At 47.4% G+C, this 25,071-nt stretch overlaps 1 protein-coding gene across 2 annotated transcripts; it reads left to right on the top strand.

Moving 5' to 3' along the window:
- The first annotated feature begins 1,757 nt into the window (after nt 1-1,757).
- On the top strand, nt 1,758-24,412 carry mta2 (metastasis associated 1 family, member 2). 2 transcript variants are annotated; one of them, XM_080544360.1, is made up of 19 exons: nt 1,758-1,902; nt 7,642-7,709; nt 8,295-8,312; nt 8,528-8,621; nt 14,105-14,222; nt 14,795-14,858; nt 15,112-15,229; nt 16,421-16,523; nt 16,867-16,966; nt 18,006-18,194; nt 18,593-18,667; nt 19,116-19,174; nt 20,499-20,599; nt 20,885-21,024; nt 21,175-21,403; nt 22,557-22,646; nt 22,766-22,887; nt 23,366-23,508; nt 23,777-24,412. In XM_080544360.1, the coding sequence occupies exons 1-19, from the start codon at nt 1,875-1,877 to the stop codon at nt 23,928-23,930; spliced, it is 2,013 nt and encodes a 670-aa protein (XP_080400486.1). In that variant the 5' UTR covers nt 1,758-1,874; the 3' UTR covers nt 23,931-24,412. The 2 variants fall into 2 exon arrangements, with proteins under 2 accessions (XP_080400486.1, XP_080400487.1); XM_080544361.1 differs by lacking the exon at nt 8,295-8,312.
- The last annotated feature ends 659 nt before the right edge of the window (nt 24,413-25,071 follow it).

The following is a 25,071-nucleotide window of genomic DNA, read 5'->3' as shown; positions in this document are numbered from 1 at the left end:
TTTGTGTTGTGTCTGTTTCTTATACTAAAGAGGCCTGAGGAATCACTTCCTGGATTCTCCATTCAAACCCCATGATGTATTTTCACAGTTATGAGCCACACATGATGAAAAAGAAACTGATATAAAGAACTTCTCAAATCAGTTTCATTCTATTGAATCTTTGTGAATTTTCTAGTCTGCCTAAATCAGCCGCCTGTCATCGATCGATCTGCTGTCATTGATCAGTGATGGATGGATGGATCAATTCTAGAGAACATTCCAATATATCCTGTTAAAGTTGATCTATTTTTTCCTCTTTTGTGTACTGTGCAAGATAGAGGACATGTTTTATGGTTATCTGCTTCCCGTAATGTAATATAGCCTAATAGCATACAGTACATATATTCTCTAACTCTGTTGATTTGCTTGAGTCTCCTGTTGTGATCTCCACGAATATTGGAAATTATTTGTGCTTCGGACAAACTTTGCATTTGCCAGATGGCGACAATCCTAATGTGCCTAAATAAATACTCATAAGTAAGTTGATGCCAACATCCCCTGAGTATTAGACTAATTACATGCAGAAATGTTTGCTTGTAATGTCCAACTCACTTTTTGAGTTGATATGTTTATTTAATAGTATTGTGGATGTGTTGTGAGTTTCTGTGTCTCAAGATATTTCTACCAATAAACAATAATTAAATAATTAATTAGTATCCTTACATTATTATTTCAGTGAAGTGTTACTTAATGCATGGTGCTGGCAGCTGTACGGTATTATTAATTTCAATAGAGGGCAGTGTTGTTCAGATAACTGCCAGGGTGAGTTATGTCTGTACGTTCTGCTTCTGCAAGGATCTGATTCTGTTCGTAGAGTCTCTGTCCACAAACTCGATCCAATGTCCCCTGCGCTCTTTTCATGCCAATTATTGATACGGCAATCAATTATCTAATACGATAGTGTGTATAACATTGTGCCTATTGACTGCAAAGCAAGGGCTCTGTGTAAAATAGCGTAGCGCTCTTGAGAGATGGAAAGCTTAACGGCCCCCGGCCAAACCGCGTCTGGGCTCCTGTACCAGCCACTTCATCTATTGTCAGGGTTGATGTGAGAAACATTGTCTCCTTGTTTGGAGCGGTAGTCTTTTTTTATTGCTTTTTAAAATCCAAAATACATTGTGTATGAAGTCTATTTGTCCGAGCACGCGTGTGCGTGTTCATTAAATCTAAATTGACATTCTATTCATATTCTAATGTCTTATGGTTTTGAATGTATGCATTTTTAAAATAAATAAATATATATATACATGGTTTTGGTTCGTAAGGTGTCGGAGTGTTCCGTCAGTTTTCCGAAGATGACGTCTGCGACCGAGGGGGAGGGGGGCCAGTTTGTGTGTGCGTGTATGTGTGTGTGTGTATGTGTGTGCGTGTGTGTGTGAGCCGAGCGGAGAGGTGAAGAAGAGGAGGATGAAGCTGGGAGCGGAGGATGGGAGGAAGAGTGGAGTAAGAGAGAGACAGGCTAGCTTGGATCCAGGGCTGTGTGCTGTGTTGCACGCCTGGCGAGTGTGAATGCGTGAGTGAGTGAGTGAGGAGGAAGAAGAGGGAGGAAGGAGGTCGTTTCTCGGGACTGAAAACAAAAGACGCACATTTTTTGGGGGGGAACCTCTGAAACATCGGAACGTCGGAAACTTTCAACTTTTTTTTTTTTTACCCGCCAGAGCCTCGCTGCCTGTGCCGGGTCCCGGCTTTGTCTCGCGGCGGGGGAGGAGAGGGGCTACGGTGGTACACCCAGGGATCAGATCAGATAAGCTCCGGAGCGACATTACTGTTTTACGCACAGAGGGAGAGGGGGAACCCCCGGGGACTTTGGTGTTTGCGGAGGGTGACGAGAGAGAATGGCGGCCAACATGTACCGAGTTGGAGGTGAGTCCTGTTTTATATGTTGAAGAAGAGGACCCCCCCCCCCCAACGTGATGGTTAGCCGGCTAACTTAGCCTAGCTCTTGGTCTTAGCTTGTTAGCATAGCTCATTATTTTATTATTTTATTATTTACATGAATTATAGATTATTTAAATAAATTCTAATATAATTGTTACATTATTCGTTTTTATGATTATATCTTATTTATTATTATAAATATTATATTATTATTATAATAATCAATGGATGTCAGAACAGAGCCTTTAGCCGCTAGCCGGTTAAATGCTAGAGACGCTATGGGGGCTGCGTTCGTAAATTCGCTCTGAGCGCGCCGGAGCGCACGCTAGGGTTCGACGTCATAGAGCGACCGAGTCATCTGATTGGACGAGAGGCGTTCCGTGAGTGCTGATCAGGTTTCCGGAGCGAATTTACGAGCGCACCCTCCCAATGTAACGTAACGTAGCCAAAGCTAGCCGTCATTATTTTTTAACGACTTTAGCTTGTCGACTTCTAAATCACAAGACGGATATTATATATCATATTCATATTTAATATATTATATTATAGCGAGTTGATACGAGTTGACTTTTAGTATCGTGAAGTTCCACCGACACATGGTTTTATTTGTTTACTACCGTCTTGTCACTAACAGCTAAGCTAAGCTAGCAGAGGAGAGAAACGAAACCCCCCCATGGCTCATATCATTACGGCTGCGTTCGTAAAGTCACTCAGGAAATCCGATCGGCACTCGTGGAACGCCTCTCGTCCAATCAAACGACTCGGTTTCTCTATGACGTCGAGCCCAGTGTGCGCTCCGGCGCTCTCGGGGCGACTTTACGAACGCAAACCTTACACTCATCTAGCTAGTTTAGCTTAGCAGTCGTAGCTGCAATTTAACATTGGAGTGAGAAGCAGCAGAGTTGTTGCCTGGTTGAAGACATATTCAGACTCCCCAACTGTTCTACACGAGTCTATGACATGCATACTAAACCCTCGTTGTGTATTGTTTGTTTTGCCGTGGAAATGAAACATTTATGAGTCTTACAACAACTCATGTGCGTGTAAAAAGCCGGTAAACGTGCGCGTTAGGTTGCAAGATGGCCAGCTTAAGCCGGGAGGATTTCCCCCTCTCGTTCCTCTTCAACCCCTTGGGGTCAGTCTGTCCCCGGGGTCCTGGTAGCTTCTGACCCCAGGGTCCTGGTAGCTTCTGACCCCGGGGTCCTGGTAGCTTCTGTCCCCGGGGTCCTGGTAGCTTCTGTCCCCGGGGTCCTGGTAGCTTCTGTCCCCGGGGTCCTGGTAGCTTCTGTCCCCGGGGTCCTGGTAGTTTCAGTCCCCGGGGTCCTGGTAGTTTCAGTCCCCGGGGTCCTGGTAGCTTCAGTCCCCGGGGTCCTGGTAGTTTCAGTCCCCGGGGTCCTGGTCGCTTCAGTCCCCGGGGTCCTGGTAGCTTCTGTCCCCGGGGTCCTGGTAGCTTCTGTCCCCGGGGTCCTGGTAGTTTCAGTCCCCGGGGTCCTGGTAGTTTCAGTCCCAGGGGTCCTGGTAGTTACAGTCCCCGGGGCCCTGGTAGTTTCTGTCCCCGGGGTCCTGGTAGTTTCAGTCCCCGGGGTCCTGGTAGCTTCAGTCCCAGGGGTCCTGGTAGTTACAGTCCCCGGGGCCCTGGTAGTTTCTGTCCCCGGGGTCCTGGTAGTTTCAGTCCCCGGGGTCCTGGTAGCTTCAGTCCCCGGGGTCCTGGTAGTTACAGTCCCCGGGGTCCTGGTAGCTTCAGTCCCCGGGGTCCTGGTAGCTGTATTTGTTGTATTTGGATGTCAAAATGACAGGCTAACGGTTGTCGTGAAGGCTCGTCATAAGCATCTGTCTTTGTGGTTACATTGTTGTAATTGTTTCACATGTTTCAGTGTCTCGCTTTGGTTGCGACAGTGTTTTGGATGATCAGCCCAGTGAACATTCAGTCAGAGACACCCTGGCTGTTTGATCATTTTGTAAGAATCCAGAAGAACGCCTGTATTTAGGTCACAGTTATTAAACAGTGCAGTGTCAAAGATGCTGCCTTCTTCCCCCTGTAGCTAAACAAGTGCTTGTGCAATTTTAGTGTTCCCACAATATACAGCCGTTGGATTGAAACATTACTGACAAAACCATAATGGTAGGTAATGATGTCTTAACAATATTTTTGTGTTAGCCTATTATGAGTTGTATTACATGAGCGATCAGCATAGATAGAATAGATATTATTTATTAACCCCCTGGAATCTGAAAATGTATAATTAGGTGCATTGTTGTGGTTACTTACAGCACGAGGCAGTCCTTTCACACAAGTGAACATTTCAGCATCCTTTGGAATGAGTGCAACGCGTTACATTTGGTGATAGTTACAATGTTGCACTGAAATCAAGTTGTATGTGAAGTTCCATTATAGTTAGCTGACAGACCCCAGCCCAGATATAGGTATGGGGTATTGGAATCTCGTACGGCTGGCTGATGTTGACGAGTCTGACCTGTTCTTTCCACCAGTGCAACTGTGGTTGTCCACATTAGCACGTTGATGCCACCAGCTTTGACGGACAGTGTTTCAGGTGCAGAATGTTAGTAGGGCAAGTTCAGTATCAGCCATTTAGTTGCTATCGCGCCCACCTGCTCCCTCGACTTCCCTCGGTCATCTTGGCCTTGAGACAGTGTAGCATGGCGCTGCAGATGGTGTCTCCACCGGCATGTCGACTAGGCCTGCCCCCCCCCCCCCCCATCGTCATTGCCCCCCAATGCTGCCCCCCAATGCTGCCTCTCAGCACCTTGTGCAACAAAATACTTATTATTAACCCGTGCACCATCGCCCCCCCCCATGATTCTGTCCTGAGAGCGTGCACACAAGGCAACCTCAGTCTGTTGTTCCAACGCTTTCTTTTAGCCAAGAGCCGAGGCGCACCATAACCATCAGAATGTGACTAGATAATTGAAAGAGCGGCAGATGAATTCAGTTGAGGGGTTCTAGTGTAGTGTGGAGTTGCAAGAAACTTGTTTGTGGTGTGTTTGACTGTAGGACTAGACAGATCGTGCCGTTCAGCCACTTGTGATATCTTAGTGTAGTGATATTAGAGCACAGCACACGCTTCTGCTGGCTGAAGAGTCCTTGAAAAGATGTCGGCTACTCATGTGACTTCACTCAATATTGTCTGGAATGATTCTGTCACAGGCAGACAGTTACCTCCTGTTTGCTGTTCATACTCCCGCTCAGAAGGGACATGACACTAAATTCTTAACCATTTGGAAATAATAATAATTTTTAAAAAATCATTTTGGCTATTAGAGTTTTTTTTTTTGCAATATATTAGTTCAGGCAGTTATTAGACATCCTCTACAAAGGGGATCTTTGTGTTTTGGGGTGAATTGAACAGCGTCGTCTAGGTCCCGTTTTATAGCCAGAGGACTCAATCGACAGCCTTCATACGGTGGTGATGTATATTTCAGATTGGGGCTCATGGAGTGAATCAACGCCACTGGTCATGCCGGAGGATGTGAATCGGCTAATGCCGTAAACGAGGCTGAGAGAATCAGTGACGGTCTTGGTTGTTGTAAGCTGTGCACGTGCAGGTCCTATGTGTGAGTCTCTGAACAGTACATGGTGATAAAGCTAGTCTAGAACTTAGGCCTACATTTGATTGTCAGACTTGGTCTATGCCTCGTGTTATACATGGCTCTAGTCTATATACTAGCTTCGTAAGTAATTACACGGCCCCCCCATACGTTGTCTTGCAGGTACTGTAGGTTCGGATGATTCTCTCCTGAGATTACTCTGAGGGCTCTCCCTCCATTTCCTTAATTCAGGTTTCACTGCCGTGTCCCTAGCACACAGCCACTCATGCTGCATGTTGACAACAAGCAGAGATAAAAAAAAAAGTAATAATAAAAAAAAAAAAACATTGAACGATTCATATTCAAATAGGGACAAATTGAACCTTGGAAACCAAAGCCTAGTTAATTCTGACAACCATGCGTTGTCTGAGGTGCCTTTTGAGAAGGGCAGGCTGTGATCCCCTTCAAAAGACCCGTCCCCTGGACCATTGATCGGCCAGGCGCCGCTTTAGCCCCGCTCCCTGTCCGTCTCGCTGATCCTGGCATCCTCCTGGTGTGGAAGAGGCTCCGTGTTTTAATTTGTCCCACTGGGCCACACTTGAGAACATGGATAAACACACACAGAGAGGGGGGGGGGGGGGGGGGGGGGGGGGGCGAAAGGGGGATACAAAATAAGAGAAAAGCATGACCGTGCGGACACCCCTTTTCTCCTGAGCCAGAGACATGTCAAACGGATGGAAGTGTGATTCCCATCCCAATTGGAGTTACATAACGCCAGCGGAGCGTTCCTCCTCTGTCGTCCACAGGGAGTTTGAACCTACTGCGTGATGCTTCTCCCCCCCGGGCTAAGTAGAGCAGGAGATGTGCTCCGTGTTTCCTGCGTGTCTGTGTGTCGTCGTCCCCCCCCCCCCCCCCCTTAGAAATACGATGACGCATGGTGATCAGTGGAGGCTGGCGGAGGTAGAAGTCGGACGGGCTCATTGTCCCGCATCAAATGGATGGTTCCACACGTGTGATGCTATTTCTCATTTCGTTCCATGCATGACAATGAGCATGTCCTCCGATTTCTTACTTCCGCCTGCCTCCCCTTGCTGGTGACGTAAGCCAACGCTGATGTCCATCTGAAAGTTGGTGTCTCCTGTGTGTAGGAGATCAGATACAAAGTGACAGTTTGTTTTCTGCCTGTTGTCAGGGAGCACCAGTTAAAAGATGCCGTCAGATTATTTCCCTTTGTTTGTAGATGAATCTGCATGTACAGAGAGTTGGCCTAATGCTTATTCATCTGACAGTCGCGTAGTTAAGGGCTATGCGGAAGGCCCCGCAGCCTTTTCCACGACCTGCAAATGACCCCTAAACAGACACACATTTGGGTCGCCTTCCACTTGACTGGTAATGAATATTTCGATCTCACATGATGGCAAAAACAAAATCCTCTTTTTTGTCTTTTGTTTTTTGAAGTGGTGAAATGAGAGTTCGGTTCTGTGAAAATCTGCCATAACAACAGAAACACTTATGTTCTACAACGGTCAGAATGAATTCACAAGTACACACTTTAGTGAGCTTGTTGTGTCTGCTGAGGGGTTTTCCACGGCCTTTATAATGTTGTCCATGTTCTGAGTGGGGTCGATGTGTTGTGTGGTCACTAGGGTTTCAACAGGCAATGGAATAGCCATCTCTGTAAGCCAGGAGTGTAGGCCCAGAGATGTGAGTGGATTGATACGACATCATCTCTTGTCACATTTGAGTAGGAGGCCTCACGCTAAAAGCAAAGCAGCCAAAATGATGTCACTGAATCATGAGGTATGAGTGAAGTTAATAGGAGTTAGGTTTCAGCAGTCTATTGTATGCCAATCGAGTTTTCGAAACGAATATCGTCTCACTTGTCTTTGAAACGGCATTCACACACAGGAGGACGTGTTGTGCAAAGTTTGCTGAATGAAAACTTGAGCCATGTTTGATGTCATAACGACTCTTAGTGGGTTTCCCCCCTTGGTCATATCAATAATTGACTGTGCAAAGACTCCACCAGAGTCAAACTGCACACAAACACAACAAGGATTTTCCTTTGAACATGCTTCATGATAACAAAAGAGGTCACGTTCAAAGTCGCACCCACCCCGTCCCCCTGCCCCAAAGTTGACACTTTGTTTTATTTGTATTTCCCTCTTTCCCTTCCAGATTACGTGTACTTCGAAAATTCCTCCAGCAACCCATACCTGATTCGCAGGATAGAAGAGCTCAACAAGGTTGGTGAATCGGTCCTTTCATCATCTAACCTGATTCAATATGTTCACATAACACTCACTCTGACGCTGTCAGGCTATGGTGCCTTTATCACTGCTCACCTGCTAGCAGTTCTACAACCCATCCCTCTACCCTGGGATGACCCCTACCCCAGGTTCTGTCTCTACTCTAACCCATCCCTCTACCCTGGGATGATGACCCCTGTCCCAGGTTCTGTCTACTCTAACCCATCCCTCTACCCTGGGATGATGACACTCATCCCTCTACCCTGGGATGATGACACCTGTCTCAGGTTCTGTCTGTAGCCCACTTCCCTTCTTCTTGGGGCGCAGTGCGTTCAGCATTCACGGCCTGTGACAAGATGCCGGTGCAAGACCCACTTACATAACACAGCAGTGTATGACACAGGCTTGTTCGCCAGTCAACGGATTAAGCTCATTTATGTAACACTCTTACATGGAAGGGGTTGTAGTAAGCACCAGGAGGAATCCCATATTTCTGCTAATGGGAGTAGATGAAAGTGAATAGATTTCTATATGAGTGTTAGAGGCCTCGGTTTGGGATTTCTGCTTTCTCTCTCTCTCCAGATCGCGGTTAATCCAATGGTAATGAAGGTTCTTTCAACTCCCATCGTCTTTTCAGCCCCAGTGTTAAGTTCTAGCGTACATTTCATACTTCTGAGATGGCCAAAATCCATTCATAGATAGGAAGTCTGTGAATGTGGGCATGCCCTTTAATGAATATGGTGAAATTGTTGCTATTGGAAGTGCCGACCCCCTGTATATGTACCGCTTTTGTTTTTCTCCCATGTCTCTCTCAGACAGCCAATGGGAACGTAGAAGCCAAGGTGGTGTGTCTGTTCAGGAGGCGGGACATCTCGGGCAACCTCAACACTCTGGCTGACAGCAACGCAAGTGAGTGACAGCCGTCTCACCTCTGAATCTCTGACTCTGACCACCTCTCCACTGCTCAATAATGTCTACATACTAGGATAACTAACAGTTGTTTTGTTGTCGATTATTTTATTGATCAGTCTAAATTATTAATTCGCCAAAAAAAAACATGTTTTTCAATGTATTGATGTACAGTGGGGGAAATAAGTGTTCAACACATACATCTTTTTTTATTTAACATATTTCCATTGCAGCTCTTCACATGAACTTTAGACCAGACATTGGTAAATGTCTCAGCTAAAGAAATTGTTACACTCCAATCCATAAATCCATAAAAAAAAGTTATGTGCAATAAAGGGGAATGACACAGGATTGAACACGCTAACTGACATGTATTTAATACTTGGTGGAGGAGAAGCCTTTGTTTCCAATGACAGCTTGAAGACGCTTCCTGTAAGAACAAACTGATCTCTCACAGTGATCAGGTGGGATTTTGGCCCATTCTTCAACACAGACAGTCTTGAAGATTCTGGTGGGCCTGCTGGTGAATCTTGATCTTCAGTTCTTTCTACAAATTGTCTTGGATTTAAGTCTGGCGATTGACCAGGCCAGTCCAACACCTTTATTTTCTGCCTCTTGAATCAATTGAGAGTTTCTTCAGCAGTATGTTTTGGATCGTTGTCCTGCTGGAATACCCGCGTCTCATCCTCAACATCCTGGTGGATGGCAACACATTCTTCTCAAGAATCTCCCGGTACATGGCTCCATTCATCTTCCCGTTGATAATTTGTATTCCACCAGTACCATGTGAAGAGAAACAGCCGCCTACTATGATGCTTCCACCTCTGTCGTATTGTTGTCAAAAAGTTTGATTTGTCTCGTCTGACCGGACTACATTCTCCCAATAATGTACAGGTTTCTCCAAATGTTCTGTAGCAAACTTCAGTCGAGCACATGCCCTTTCTTCAGTAGTGTTCAGTAACAGTGGTGGTAGAGTGCGTTGCCTATTGTTTTCTTTGTGGCAACTGTACCCGCTGCTTCCACGTCTTTCTGGAGCTCTGCTCGAATGGTGCTTGTCTCTTGGGCTACTCTTCTGACTAACCTTCTGACTGCCCAGTCAGACATCCTTCCAGGACCTCCTGTACCCATCATGAGACGTTTCTTGCAGGAAAGCTTGGTGACAAATGATTTGCTTACTTGCATTCCGAGGTGGGAAACCCTTTTTCAAAGAGTGGAGGTACTTCCCCACTAACATGCACTAACCCAGCTGATTCTAATTAGCCCAGGTAGGAGAACTTATGAGTGGCATATACTGGATTAGTGCTTTTTTTACTGTGTCCAATAGTTCTTTCCTGTGTCATTCCACTTTATTGCACATATGCTTTTTTCATGGAATGTTACAATTTCTTTTGTTTTATTGAGTTAATATCAATGTCTAGTCTAAATTCCATGTGAATAGCTGCAATGGAAATATATTGAATAAAACATTGTTGATCTGTTGAATACTTATTTCCCCTATTGTACCTTTTCCAAATTAAAGTGTAGTTATGCCATCATTTGGTGGTCACATACTTTATATTATATTGACATTGTACCTATTGGTATGACAGTTCATCACAACACATTCATTTGATGTAAAACTGCTGTGAGTGTGGATGCCTACTATACAGGTAAGGGTTAGTATGGTGCAGTTATACATGTCTTCCTTCTTTTTAATCCGTTTTATTTATTGTACTTTATTGTCTTATAACAATAGAACACTCATCAGTTGGCAGCTTTTGCGTTTTCCGCTTTGACAAAGAGCTTATCGTGACATTAATTTGGTCTGTGCCCAGCTAAATGCTAAAAGAATCAAACTGATTATCAGATGAAGGTGCTGCACTTTCCAATAGCATTGGAAAATGCAGATTAGTGATTACTACAGGATGTGTGTAGGATTAATTTTGGTAAATCACAGTGTGCACTTGGCTATTAATTACTGTTTACTCTAAATTATAGTCTAGAAAATAGGAGTTCCCGACAGCTACAGTTATATAAAGAATAAGTACAGACTCTTGAGTGGCAAAAGTGTTGCATTTGGAAGCTGTTAAACTGTGAACACTGAAAGCTGTGAATGCACAACACGTGGTCAAAGGAGCTCTCAATGCAACTGAAACAGGCCATCCTTAGGCTGCAAAAACAAATCCATCAGAGAGATAGTGGAAACATTAGGATTGGCCAAATCAACACTTTGGTACATTCTGAGAAAAAAAAGAACGCACTCGTGAGTTCGGCACCACAAAAAGGGCCAGACGTCCATGGAAGACAACAGTGGTGGATGATCGTAGGATCCTTTACATGGTGAAGAAAGGTTCCTTCACAACAGTCTCCAGGATGTAGGCACATCATTGTCCAAGTCTACCAAAAAGAGAAGACTTCACAAGAGCAATTAGTTTTTAAGGCAAAAAAGTGGAATATCCTGCAGCATGCATTTCACTTGCTGAAGACAAAGCTAAAGGCAGAAAGACCCATCAACAAACAACTCGACAGCTGCAGTAAAGGCCTGGCAAAACGTCACAAAGGAGGAAACCCAGCATTTGGTGATATTCATGGGTTCCAGACTTCAGGCAGTCATTGCCTACAAAGGATTCTCGACAAAGTATTAAAAGTGAAAATGTTTGTCCAATTACATTTGAGCCCCTGAAAATAGGGGACTGTATAAAAACGGTTGCAATTCCTAAACGTTTCATACAATATTTATATTATTATATTATTTTTATATTATATTGTTCAACTACTTGAATTAAAGCTGAAAGTCTGCACTTCCATTGTGGTGGCATACAGAGCCAAAATTATGGACATCATCACTGTCCAAATATTTCCAGACATAACTGTATTGTAGCTAGTTTTGCATGGGGGTGAGGGGCACTGTCATTGAATGCGGCCCTTTCAATGTGTCAAATAATATTTAACACACCTTACAGTTTCTCAAAAACTATGACTTTACGAACATGTGACCATATGAAAACAGCTTCCAAACACATTGTGTAGATCAGAAGCAAGGCATCTCTAGTTTGAGGGTTTTGCCCAGAGTGGCGTAAGCGTTTGTGTTAAATAACTTGGTCTCTGCTTAGACACCCCTCCGCTGCTGGCCGGGAGGCACAAAGCACTGTGGACGTTTTAGGATGTTCATGATCTGGACTATTACTTCCTGGTTCCGATTAAAAAGGTTTATTTTCTCGCTTATTTCACCAAATTATTAGTATATTTCACGGCTATTTAGACAACAAAGACCACCAACCTGCAGTTGAGTGGTGGTGACAGGCTGTGAAATGGATAGTGGCCAGTCACCGGAGCGGCCAGAGTGGTGCAGTCCTGCAGAGTGTTGGAACACTGAACAGTGTCCTCTGGGAGTCCCTTTAATGTCTCGCACATCCAGTTGTGTGACTGGCCACTCATTGATGATGAGGCCGGGGGGGGGGGCGGGCGGGCGGGTGTTTGAGGTAGTGAGGGGGTGCTAATGACACAGACAACCGAGAGCCCTGATCAGATTCATTCATCAGCCCCCACCCCTCCCACCCCACCCCTGCCACTCCACCCCACTGTTCCGAGCTGCAGTGCTACAGACAAAGACATTCACAAGACGCACACCTCAAAATGGATGTCAATGCTGCCACCTGGAACACATGTTTTATACAATCCCCAGTATCTAGGATGAGGATTAGTATCTCTGTGAGTTGTAGTAGTGCGTTGACGCGTGATTTTTATTTTATTTTTTGCATAGAAGGATTTTGGATTCTTTGATAGATATCCCTTGTATATTCTGAGCATGGATCCTTCCCTATGGCAGTAGTACGGGGGAGAGTAACCGCAGCAGTGAAGGAGAAGGTTAGGCAGAACAGGCCTGGTCAGGGGGAGCTGGGTAGGTGGGGGCGGGGGGGTGAGACACAGGCCCTTTTTAGCTGGCTAAGAGGGGCTGAGGTTCCGTTCCTAAACGGCGACAACTGGACCTGGGTCCTCTGAACGGCCCTGTCCAGACCCAGTCACCTCAGCCCCCCGTGTGTGTGTGTCTGCTGCTACACAGAACTGTCACTAAGCCATCTCTCTCTGTCTCCATTTGGCTCCCACTCCCTGAACGCCTCTCTCCTCCCGCTTAGCAGCACGAGCCGCTTCAGCAGTGTCCTGTTCTAGAAGACCTGGGCTTCTCTCCCAGTCTCTCTTTCTCCACCAGTCTCCCCCCCCCTTTCTTCCAGCCCCCCCCCCCCCCCCCCCTCGTCTGAGTGCAGCTCTCCCCTATCTGCTTATCCCCCGGCCCAGGCACGCTGCTCAGAACAAAAGGCCCTTGATGTGTCCCGCAGGGCCCCAGCACGCGAGGGGTTAACTCTGACTCTTGCCTGTCTTGTCAGGGAAGAAAGTGTGTGTGTGTGTGTGTGTGTGTGTGTGGAGATTGAGAGAGAGAGAGAGAGAGAGGAGGAGGAGGAGTGTGCGTGCATGTTTAAGCACCACTGCGTGTCCCCTCCCTGTGTGTGTGTGTGTGTGTGTTTGTGTATGCTTTCTTTTTTATGTGCGTGTGTGTGGGGGGGATACATGATGGGGGATGGGCGCCTCAGGTTTGGTGCACAGGGTTTCCTACTTAGTCTGGCAGGGACTAGCCGGACAAGGGGAGGGAGGGGGAGAGGGAGGGAGGGGGTTGAGGCTGGAGGGGGAGGGGGGTTGAGGGGTGGCAGGAGGGGTTAACAGAAAGGGGTGTGGCCTGAGGTCCCGTCCCCAACCCTGACAGGGTTTCCTGTGGCTGAGTGCAGGGGCGGAGTCCATGGAGATCGAGCGATAGTCCTGCCCAGCTCTCTCACCGCTCGATCCCTCTTCCACCTCTCTCTCAAATTATTCACCAGCTTGAATTTACGAATGCGCAATCTAGTGGCTGAAATATATAGGATCCAGGCTCATTTTGATGTCTAAGTGTGCGTGGGGGGGGGGGGGGGGGGGGGGGGGAGTAATGGGTTTCTATATCAGCAAGGGCTTGTTTCAGGGTGTTTTAGGCCAGAATATTAAATACCGTAGTTTGTTTTTATTGACTATAATTGACTACACTAGGTCATCCTCTTGAGTAGAGTAGTTTGTTGTCCTCCAAAAAGGAGTATTAAATGTATTCACAGTCTTGTGGTGGTTACATAGTCCCAGGTCACAGAACATGCAGAACTGGCAGATGATGAACACAAAAGTAGATGAAAAGACGATGATGTGTGGTTGACAAAAAGGTCATAATATTACATAATGATATAAGCTATAGCCTGTAGCCTATTTCACTCAGATATAGTTGTAGCAATAGGGTTGGTTCATGGCTATGCAAAGAACCTCCTACTTTACTTGTGATGCATAACGATATGAATTGTGAAACGTGTGATTGAGTCGTCCCTGTCTTGGGTTTAGAGCCCATATTATGTGGTGTGCGTGTGCCCTTCTGCGTGTGTGTGTGCGTGTGTAATCTCTAATACGTGTTTGTTCTGTTGGTTTGTGTGTGATAGGAGACTTTGAGGAGGAGTCCAAGCAGCCTGCCGTCTCTGAACAGCAGAAACACCAGTTGAAGCATAGAGAACTGTTCCTGTCTCGACAGTTTGAGTCTCTCCCCGCGACTCACATACGGTAAGTGTAGTGTGCGTGCGCGTGTGTGTGTGTTGTGCGTGTGCGTTCCTCTCCTGGGGCATGCAGCCTATCGTACAGCAGTCGCTACAAACAAGGGTACCATTTTAACCGTTTGAATCCCGACAGACACACGCGCAATTAATCCGAAAAGAAATCACCTGGAAAACGGTCGTCAGTATGGGGCCGTTACCAACCGTTAAACCGGCCGCGTGGTAAAACTGTCAGAGAGCAGAGCCCAGCAGCACATCTGCTACTCCCAGTAGAAGGTTGTTCAGTGTTCAGTTCAGATGTATTGAGAGATCCTTGAGAGCATTCGGCAGTGTGTTGCAGATTCCCTGTTGACCTGAATGCCTGTCATTACAAGGCCTTTGGCCCATAGTTTAGTTTTGTCGCTGTCTCTGTATTTTCTGTTTTGTCTATCTGACTCTGTTTCTGTAAAACTCGTAAAGCGTCCTTCGGTTCCGTGAAAGGCGCTATATAAAACCAAGATATTATTATGCTGTATTATTATTATTATTATTATTATTATTTCGCCTCCTTTGACCCCCCCCCCCCCTCCTTCTCCTCTGCAGAGGGAAATGTAACGTCACACTCCTAAACGAAACTGACGTCCTAGCCGGGTACCTAGAGAAAGAGGTAAGCCGCTGCTCCCAGTCACCTGACTTCACATTCAACTAGCGCTATTCACCCATTCGTTAACCCCTGCAGTACCTTGAGAAAGGCAATGCTCTCCATTTCATTATTCTACCAAGCATCACTGACAGTGGACAGTGGACTGACAGTGGTTTGGCCTTATTGGAACGTAGCCGGTGAGTGTTGACAGAACGGGGGTGGTCTCGTTGTGTTCCTAACCACCCCGGCGGTGTTTCCTCTCTGTCGCCCACCACAGGACTGTTTCTTCTACTCCCTGGTGTTTGACCCGGTGCAGAAGACCCTCCTGGCCGACCAGGGAGAGATCCGGGTGGGCTCCAAGTACCAGGCCGAGATCCCTGAGAAGTTAGCGGAAGGTGATCATGGGGGGGGGGGTGGTGGTGGGTGGTGGTGAGGGTTGGATGAACTCTGACCTCTCCAAATGATTATATGAACGTATAAGCCTGATAGTGCTCTCTCTGACTACACACACACACACGTGGCCTCTCTGACTACACACACACACACACACACACGTGGCCCCTCTGACTACACACACACACACACACACGTGCCCCCTCTCAGAGGTCATGTCGCAGTAGCGCACCCCCCCCCATGCCCCCCAAATCCAAAATGGAGTCTGCTGGAGGAGTCAACCATCTGTTCCAAAGCCTGATTGTCACATGTCTTAAATGACAGAATTGTATGGAAGCATGAGATGGACAGAGACAGACAGGCAGACAGATATGTGTCGGTCCTCGTCTCCTAGTAGCAGGGGGAGCAGTCAGATTCAGCGCTCACGAGACGAGCCCTTTTCCCCCTTTACCGTAAATGTTAACGCTCCCAGAGCGCGACCCTGACATTTTGTGCCGAGTGTTTTCCGCCCCCCTGTGTGGTTGGTGTGAACCGTACTGGTTCAGTCTGGTCAGACAGCAGACCACTGACGATGAATCAGAAGGACGGGCTGTTCTTCTCTCTCTTTCTCCCTCATCCCTCTCTCTCTCCACTCCTACCTCTCTCACACACCTTCTCCCCCCCCCTCTCTCTCTCCATCCTCTTATCTCTTTCTCCCCCTCATCCCTCTCTCTCCTCTCCTACCTCTCTCACACACCTTCTCCCCCCACCCCCTCTCTCCATCCTCTTATCTCTTTCTCCCCCTCATCCCTCTCCATTCCGACCTCTCTCACACACCTTCCCCCCCCCCTCTCTCCATCCTCTTATCTCTTTCTCCCCCTCATCCCTCTCTCCATTCCCACCTCTCTCAAACACCTACTCCCCCTCTCTCTCCATCCTCTTATCTCTTTCTCCCTTTTATACTTTTTTTTACTGCCACCACCTATCCACCTCCTTCTGTGTCTCTCACTTGTTCGAAATGGTCCATAATGGACCTGGCTACAGGCTACAAGACCCCTGGCTGTGGCAAAGTTGACCACTTTGTTAAAAATCCCACGGGTCCAGAAGAACGTTCTACAGTGTCCCGACGGCCCCCCGAAAAAGCTTTAGAATCGTCGCCGTAGAAACATGTCTTGATGACGATTTCGATCTCTGTCGTTTTCCCTCTCTCCCAGTTGAATCAGACACCCGTATCCAGGAGAAGCTGGAGACCAAGGTGTGGGACCCTGACAACCAGCTCAAAGACCCCCAGATAGACCAGTTTCTGGTAGTGGCACGGTGAGTGTCCCTCCCCTCTCCCGTCCTACTGATTTGAGCAGTCGTCGTGAACTTCCTCGAGCAAACCTGGTTTAAGTCGGTCTAGTAGCGTGGCGCAGAAGCAGTTCACACAGTGTTCGGGGCATACTTCTGTCTTTTTGGAGGGAACCGAGCTAGTGTTATGCATGCAGTGAATCGTCCCTTTGTTAGTTAGCGGGTCGAAGCGCCATCTAGTGGCCGTCCGGTGGAAGTTCACCTTTCGCCGTCGGCCCCCATGGCAGTGTTTCCTGGTTACATGTGTAGGGAAGGATGGTGTGACATTGTGTGTGTTTTAGTTGGTTTTGATGATGGGTGTGTGTTGCAGGGCCGTGGGGACGTTCGCCCGAGCTCTGGACTGCAGCAGCTCCATCCGCCAGCCCAGCCTGCACATGAGCGCTGCTGCCGCCTCTAGAGACATCACACTGGTGAGACACACACACTGACGCATGCACACACCATACACAACACACTGGTGAGACACACACACTGACGCATGCACACACCATACACAACACACTGGTGAGACACACACAGGTGAGACACACACACTGACGCATGCACACACCATACACAACACACTGGTGAGACACACACAGGTGAGACACACACACTGACGCATGCACACACCATACACAACACACTGGTGAGACACACACACACACACACTGAAGCATGCACAAACCATACAGAACACACTGGTGAGACACACACACACACACACACACACTGAAGCATGCACAAACCATACACAACACTGGTGAGACACACACTGAAGCATGCACAAACGATAAAGAACACACTGGTAAGACACACACACACACACACACACAGACACACTGAAGCATGCACAAACCATACACAACACTGGTGAGACACACACTGAAGCATGCACAAACGATAAAGAACACACTGGTAAGACACACACACACACACACACACACACAGACACACTGAAGCATGCACACACATTCACTGAAGCATGCACAAACGATAAAGAACACACTGAAGCATTACACAGTGATAAAGAATAAGCAGTGATCTAACAACTGTCAGTTATACCTATGTACTATTGTCACTTTTCTTTTTATCTTGAATTATGCTTATTGTCTTGTGCTGCAATGTCAGGAACCGAAGCGTAATGTGTAATGTGACGTAACAATAAACTTGAAACTAGTGCATGTGCACATATCTCCAGTAAGTATGGTACCATTTCACCTTTTAAACCTGTAATCACAATGTTTCTGGCATTCCTAACGCCCCCCACCCCCTCCTGTAGTGCCATGCCATGGACACCCTGGTTCTAACATCTCCTCTCCTCTGTCGTTCCATGTCATGGACACCCTGGTTCTAACATCTCCTCTCCTCTGTCGTTCCATGCCATGGACACCCTGGTTCTAACATCTCCTCTCCTCTGTCGTTCCATGCCATGGACACCCTGGTTCTAACATCTCCTCTCCTCTGTAGTTCCATGCCATGGACACCCTCCAGAAGAACGGCTACGACCTGGCCCAGGCCATGTCTACCCTGGTGCCCCAGGGCGGGCCTGTGCTCTGCCGTGACGAGATGGAGGAGTGGAGCGCCTCGGAGGCCATGTTGTTCGAGGAGGCCCTGGAGAAGTACGGCAAAGACTTCAACGACATCCGCCAGGACTTTGTAAGTGTGACTCCTAATGTGTCCCGTCTCCTAATTCAACCGCGTAACAAAGTCATCCGCAAGAAAGACACCAGTTTGTATGTTTCTCTGTCCCCCACGGTAGCCACAAACACATCATCCTGAAAAGGTTGTTCAAGTTACACCGATGATTGTGCCCTGTTCTGTGTGGATTGTGTTTGGAACCATACCCCTTGTAGTACAACTACATGTTGTTGAGGCTTATTCTGATCCGTCCAATATTTCATATCATTTATTTCATACAGGAAAAGGCATTCCAGATGTTAAAATGTGTTACATTTAGACTGACTCTTTAGACCACTCCGTGGTTTGCAGCAGGTTCCGGTTCTGCAACATAAAACACGGAATCACAGTCAAATCAATATGTTTCTGCTTCACAGTTACCATGGAAGTCTTTAGCCAGCGTGGTTCAGTTTTACTACATGTGGAAGACTACTGACCGCTACATCCAGCAGGTAAAAAACAAAACAAACAAAAACTATTCTTCCTTCTTCTAGCATTGTGACTGCCAATGGCCTCAGGCCTGAACAGAGATGACTTGTTCTTACAGTGACGTGTGGATAGATGACTCATAAGACGCTTTGGATAAAGGCGTCTTCTAAATGCGTCTTCTAAATGCCTATAATGTAAATGTAATGCCCACCAATGAGATGGTATGTAGTGGTTGTCATGAGATGGTATGGAGTGGTTGTCATGACGATGGTATGTTAGTGGTTGTCATGGCTTTACCACTGGATGACCTGGGGGGTATTCCATCAACGTCACTAAAGGAAAATCCAGGCTTATTTGAGCCTGGATTTTCCTTTAGTGATGTTGATAGAATACCCCCCCCAGTTAGATGGCTTTTGTCCATGAGCAGAATCTTTTTAGTGACTTGGGTTCTATTCTTCTTCCTCCTTTCAGAAGCGACTAAAGGCAGCAGAAGCTGACAGCAAGCTGAAGCAGGTGTACATCCCCACCTAGTGAGTATGAGAGTGGATGTGGAAGACTAGACACACTGTCCACGTCACTACCGCTGTGACTGTTGACCTCCAGAACCACCTTGGTAGACTGCCTGTAGCCACTCCCCCCCCCCCCCCCCCCCCTACTACCTTTCTCTATCCTCACTGGCCATATGTCTGTGTACCCTGTGTACATGCTTATTAGTGTGCTTGCAGTAGCAAGCAACACTTATTGTTATTGTGCATATAATTTATTATTTATTATTATTATAGCAAAATTTGCCCCGGCTACTTGTCCCACAATTTTGGCACTAGGTAGACATCAAAACGTGCGGCTCGTTCCCACTCGTGTTCCTATTGCTCGGTGGAAGATTACGGAATACGGTTTACCCACAATTCCACAAAATGTCCATAGGAATCAATTGATGGAATGTTCAGAACAGAGTGAAGACAGACTGAGAAAAATATTTATTTATACAAATATTTTTTTGCTCTCCAGACTAGAATTATGAGTCAATATAGACACATTTTACATCCATACGTTAAGCGACTCGCACTGTCACAAAAAATATCATAGTATTTGAAAAACAATATTTTTGGCCGGTTGTATGACACCTAGCGAAGTCAGTTTGACCAGACTTTTACAGTGAGTGGTCATGACAACCACCAACTGCCAATAAAAGGGGTGTTGGTAGGACTAAACAGGTGTCCCACAGATCTACAGAAACACTGGAACACACACACACACACACACACACACACACACACACACAAAGGCTGTTTATGGCAGGAAAATAGACAGATGTCGCATAGATCTGGAACATGGTTACACATGTGTGCAGCCGCACACACACACACACACACACAAACCCCACAATTCGGCCCCTGGGTGACGTAGAGACACGCGGTCTTCACCGGGGGGTGCAGGAGGGTGACCCGCACACACTCACACACACACACACACCCACACACATACACACACACACACACCCGAACCCCACAACTCAGCCTCTGGGTGAGCTACAGACACGCGGTCTTCGCCAGGGGATGCAAGGGGCTGGCCCATACACACATACACATACACACACACACACACAAATCCCACAACTCGGCCTCTGGGTGAGCTAGAGAAACGCGGTCTTCGCCGGGGAGTGCTGGCTGTGAGGGGCAAGCACACATCACAATTTCCACAAGAATTGTCCCTGTCTAGTTTAGGTTTTGTTTGTATATTGTTTATATGGTGTTGAGACCCTGATGATAATGCACTTATAATAATGAATATATATATATATATATACATTTAAAACCCTAATGCCTCTCTACCTCTCCTCTCTGTCCGCTCCAGCACCAAGCCCAACCCCAACCAGATCATGGCGCCTGGCAACAAGCCTGGGATGAACGGGGCCGCCGGCTTCCAGAAGGGACTGAGCTGCGAGAGCTGCCACAGTGAGTCTGTCTGGCTGTCTGTCTCTGTCTGTCTCTGTCTGTCTATCTGTCTCTGTCTGTCTGTCTGTCTATCTGTCTCTGTCTGTCTATCTGTCTCTGTCTGTCTGTCTCTGTCTATCCGTCCGCCTGTCTGTACGTCTCTCTGTCTGTGTCTCTGTCTGTGTCTGTGTCTCTGTCTCTGTCTGTGTCTCTGTCTGTGCCTCTGTGTGTGTGTGTGTGTGTGTGTGTATTTTGAAAGCTTATGTTGCTGACGGTCTAACGTGCGTCCGTCCCTCTCTGTCCCAGCCGCCCAGTCAGCCCAGTGGTACGCCTGGGGCCCTCCCAACATGCAGTGCCGACTGTGCGCCTCCTGCTGGATCTACTGGAAGAAGTACGGAGGCCTGAAGACCCCCACACAGCTAGAGGGCGCCACCAGGTCTGGCTCGGTACGTCAGGATTTCGTCAACCTCGCTTTCATCCCCCAAAAACATTTAACCGTTGTGGTCCATCGTTAAAAACACGACGTGTGTCCTCTCTCACCACCATCTGACTGTCCTATTCTTCTTCCTCCTTCTCCTCCCCCCCCCGCTCTTCAGGAGTCGACCCCTCGCGGTCACATGACCCGTGGGGAGGTGCAGGGCCTGTCCCCGTTCACCAGGAGCGAGGGGCGCGCCAAGCTGCTGGCCAAGAACCGTCAGACCTTCATCCTGCAGACCACCAAGCTGACCCGCATCGCCCGCCGCGTCTGTCAGGACATCCTGCAGCCCCGCAGGGCTGCCCGCCGCCCCTACGCCTCCATCAACGCCAACGCCGTCAAGGCCGAGTGTGAGTACACAAACCCACACACACACACCAGCTCACTCTCCAGAGGGTTTCAAATCTAGGCCTCAAGGTGTGCAGCAGTGTGTTCCCCCCATGCCCATTGGACAGGCACGGGGTCGGTTTACACGCTGGGCGCAATGACGATATTCAGGGCTCCCACGGGTCCTTGAAATCCTTGAAAGTTTGTGAATTTGATTAAAAGAAATCAAGGTCTTGAAGGTTTTTGAAAATAGACACGGGTCGTTGAAAGTGCTTGAATTCCCCTCTCTCTCTCTCTCTCTCTCTCTCTCTCTCTCTCTCTAAAAATAAAATATATATTCAAAAATGTTTTACTTAGCTCATCAACTAGTTCTGTCTCAAACTATGCCGTGTTGGGTCCTTGAATTTCAGGAAATTTACTCTTGAAAGTCCTTGAAAGGTGCTTGAGTTTGATGTTTCAGAAGGTGTGGGAACCCTGGATATTAAATCTGAGAATGGAGAGAGAGAGAGAGAGAGAGAGAGAGAGAGAGAGCAAGTGGGACTAGAGTGAGGGAGAGTATAGCAGATCAGCTCATGATGAAGAGAGAATTGTTTAAATATCAAGGTATTTAATGGGGGACCAACTGGTGTAATTTTTTTTATTTATTATTATAATAATAAAAGGATCTGCTTTCAAAGCCTTTGTTGTATTCATCACACATTCTCTCTACCAAAGCTCTCATGGGCAGCGATTCGCTGCTTTTAAAAGCTGTGTAAATGTTTTAGTGGGTGTTTTAAAATGCACTGAAAGGTGCTTTGATAAACACAACCCACGGATGACAGAATGAAGCGCGGCGTTTTTTCCTCGAGGTGCTAGCAAGTGGGTTTTGAATTGCAGAGGTATTGGATGGAACAATTGCCCCCTAAGGGATCTAGGACAGCGGTCCCACGCCTCTACTCTGAATACGGTGTTATCAGGACAAGTAAGCCCGGTGAAATGTGTGTGACTGTAAGACGTATGACAGTAGCAGCTCAAAGAGAGGGAATAAGTTCTAATGTAAGGTTAGAGGATTCCGTTGTTTCCGAGTGTCTCAGGAGTGTGGGTCAGTAGTGGGGAGACCTCCACCTCATCTGACTGGGTTGAATGGAGCGACTGGGATGTAGGAATGGCATAACTCCTTGTCTTTTCCCATCTCAGGTATGATCCGGCTCCCTAAAGCGACGAAGACCCCTATAAAGAACCGGCCTATCCCGCGACCGTCCCTCGTCACTATAGTGAAGGAACTGGGTATGATTTCACTGGGGTTTATGTTTCGATTATTATTATTATTCAAATTTGTTTAAATCTCGATTGAAATCCGAGGCGGAGTTGTGCCGGAGCAGCTGATTGGTCCTTCTCTCCCCTAGCTATCCAGGCTCCGCTCAAGCTCAAGGCCCCCAGAGGCGCCCCCACCCCTATCAACCGCAACCAGGCCAACGTGCCCCGTGGGGGCTCCAGCCTGCTGGGGAAGAGGCCCTTCGACAGCAGCGTGAGTACCCCCCCACCCCTTCCTTCCCCCTGTACTATGAGCACATGTGTGTACTTTTCCCTCGGATCAGAAAGGAACAGCCTGTCATAAGGAACTAAATGTTCCATGCTTCCACTAACTGGAGGCAGGAGGAGGGTAGTGAATTGGAGCACAGCACAAAAGTTGTCAATTCAACCGTAAAGGTTATAGGACTTAAATTGTTCATCTTTTCGTATAAGTGTATTCTGTTCTGCCCTGTAAAATCCTGGTTGTGTCTGCGTCAACCCCTGACCGCAGAGAGAAAGAGGGACAGACTGACACCGGTTTGTTCCTGTGTGTCAGTGTGAGCTCCGCTTGACCATCTGTCTCTCTCTCTCCCTTCCACTTCCACTGTGCAACATCCTGGGCCAAACCCGGGCCAACGCAGCCTCCTCAGTTCCCCCTACCGCCACACTAACCCTCACCCTGTTCCTCTCTCCTGACCCGACGCGGGTTCCAGGCTGCGGGGCTGCCGTTCTCCACCAACGGGAGGCCGTTCACGTCGGGCATGAGGACCACCTCCCAGTCGGTCATCAAGCGGCAGAAGGTCAACCAGGGAGACGCCCCCAACCCTGTGGTGTTCGTAGCCACTAAAGACACCAGGTGTGTCCTCGTCTCAGAGAACTGGGGTGTTTTAAAAGCACTGTGGCTACTGGGCCCTAAACCAATCCAACGGGTGTTGGTGTTAATTATAAGGCATCATATATATATATATACATACATACATACATACATAACATGTATACATAATTATATTATAATATATTATATTATATATACATCATTCTATCAGACTTTGTTTCGCGACTGCAGTGTTTCAGAATTGTAACGCTGATGTAAATCAATGGTGTTTGTGTGTCTCCTCCTCCAGGGCCCTGAGGAAACACCTCACCCAGTCTGAGATGAGGCGGGCGGCCAGGAAACCCCACCTCCCCGTCAGGGTGAAGCTGCCCCTGCCCCCCCGGCCCCTGGCCGTGCCCATCCTGCCCTCCAGCACCAGTGAGCCCATCATCTTGGAGGACTAAGAGGGGGAGGGGGCCGCTCACGCTGGCCGTCCCCTCGTTGGGACACATGGGGGGGGGGCACTCACACGCATCACCTTCTAGGCAGCGCACGCCATACCAGTAGTCTTTTCTCTTGTTGTAATTTTCTTTTTGTCTTCTGTTACCTCCCAAAAGCTGACGTGCTCACCTCAAACGCATGCACCCACCTGAGTGACACCCACATGTATTACAATGAGTACTCACACCAACAGCTTCATTACACACACACACACACACACACCCACACACCCATACGCCCACATACACACACCAGGCTTTGGGATTTGTTGTATTTTATTCCGGCTTTTTGCTTATTATTTTGCTCCCCGTTTTTTTATTGGCAAATATTTTTAACTGTAATTTAAATCCAAAATATTTCTCATCCTGAAATAATGGTGATAAAAAGCACACTTTATTTTTTTCCTCCAGGTCGATCTTATTTGTGTAAATATTTGCAGCATTTGAGGGGTGACACCGGTTGGGGATGGGGGTTGGGGGGGAGGGAGGGGGGTGGGAGGGCTATATGAGGCAGGGATTTTCTTTAGCATGTCTCTCTTTTCCTGGAAAGGTCTATTTTGATGAAGACTTTGCTCACTCACGTGTTCCGTCATATGTCTTGGAGGTTGCAACAGAGTTCTTTGTGTGATCCATCTGTAAAGCGTACTTGTCAAGTTAGTCCAAACAATCTTATTCGTTAAGATCCCACGCTTGCACACCGAAATGAGAACAGGTCACCCCCCCCCCCCCACCACCATCCATGTCTCTGAAAGCCCATTGATAATCATGTTGGAGAGGGCTTGATAGTGAACACATACCGATGATGACCCCCTCCCCTCTCCCAACGTACTAGGTGTCGCAGTACTGTCTGTCAAGCTCTGTTTACTCCTTGATTGTTGTCGCAATCACTTTTGAGTTGTGTCTTGTTTCCCCATCACTTGATTGCCACACTTTTACAGCCATTTCTACCCGTGTAGAGAGAGAGAGAGAGAAAGAGAGAGAGGGGGGCGTGGGGGGAAGAGATATTCTCAAACCTCTGTAAGCCTTTCTCTAAGACTTGTAGGGGGGTGCATTTAGTTTTAGACCTGGGAGCTGCAGCTGAAGTGTAACGGTCTCGTATCATCAA

The sequence above is a fragment of the Nansenia antarctica genome (genome assembly GCF_963989245.1).
Source record: "Nansenia antarctica genome assembly, chromosome: 13".
NCBI lineage: Eukaryota > Metazoa > Chordata > Actinopteri > Argentiniformes > Microstomatidae > Nansenia > Nansenia antarctica.
This window is presented reverse-complemented; position numbering and strand designations above follow the sequence as displayed.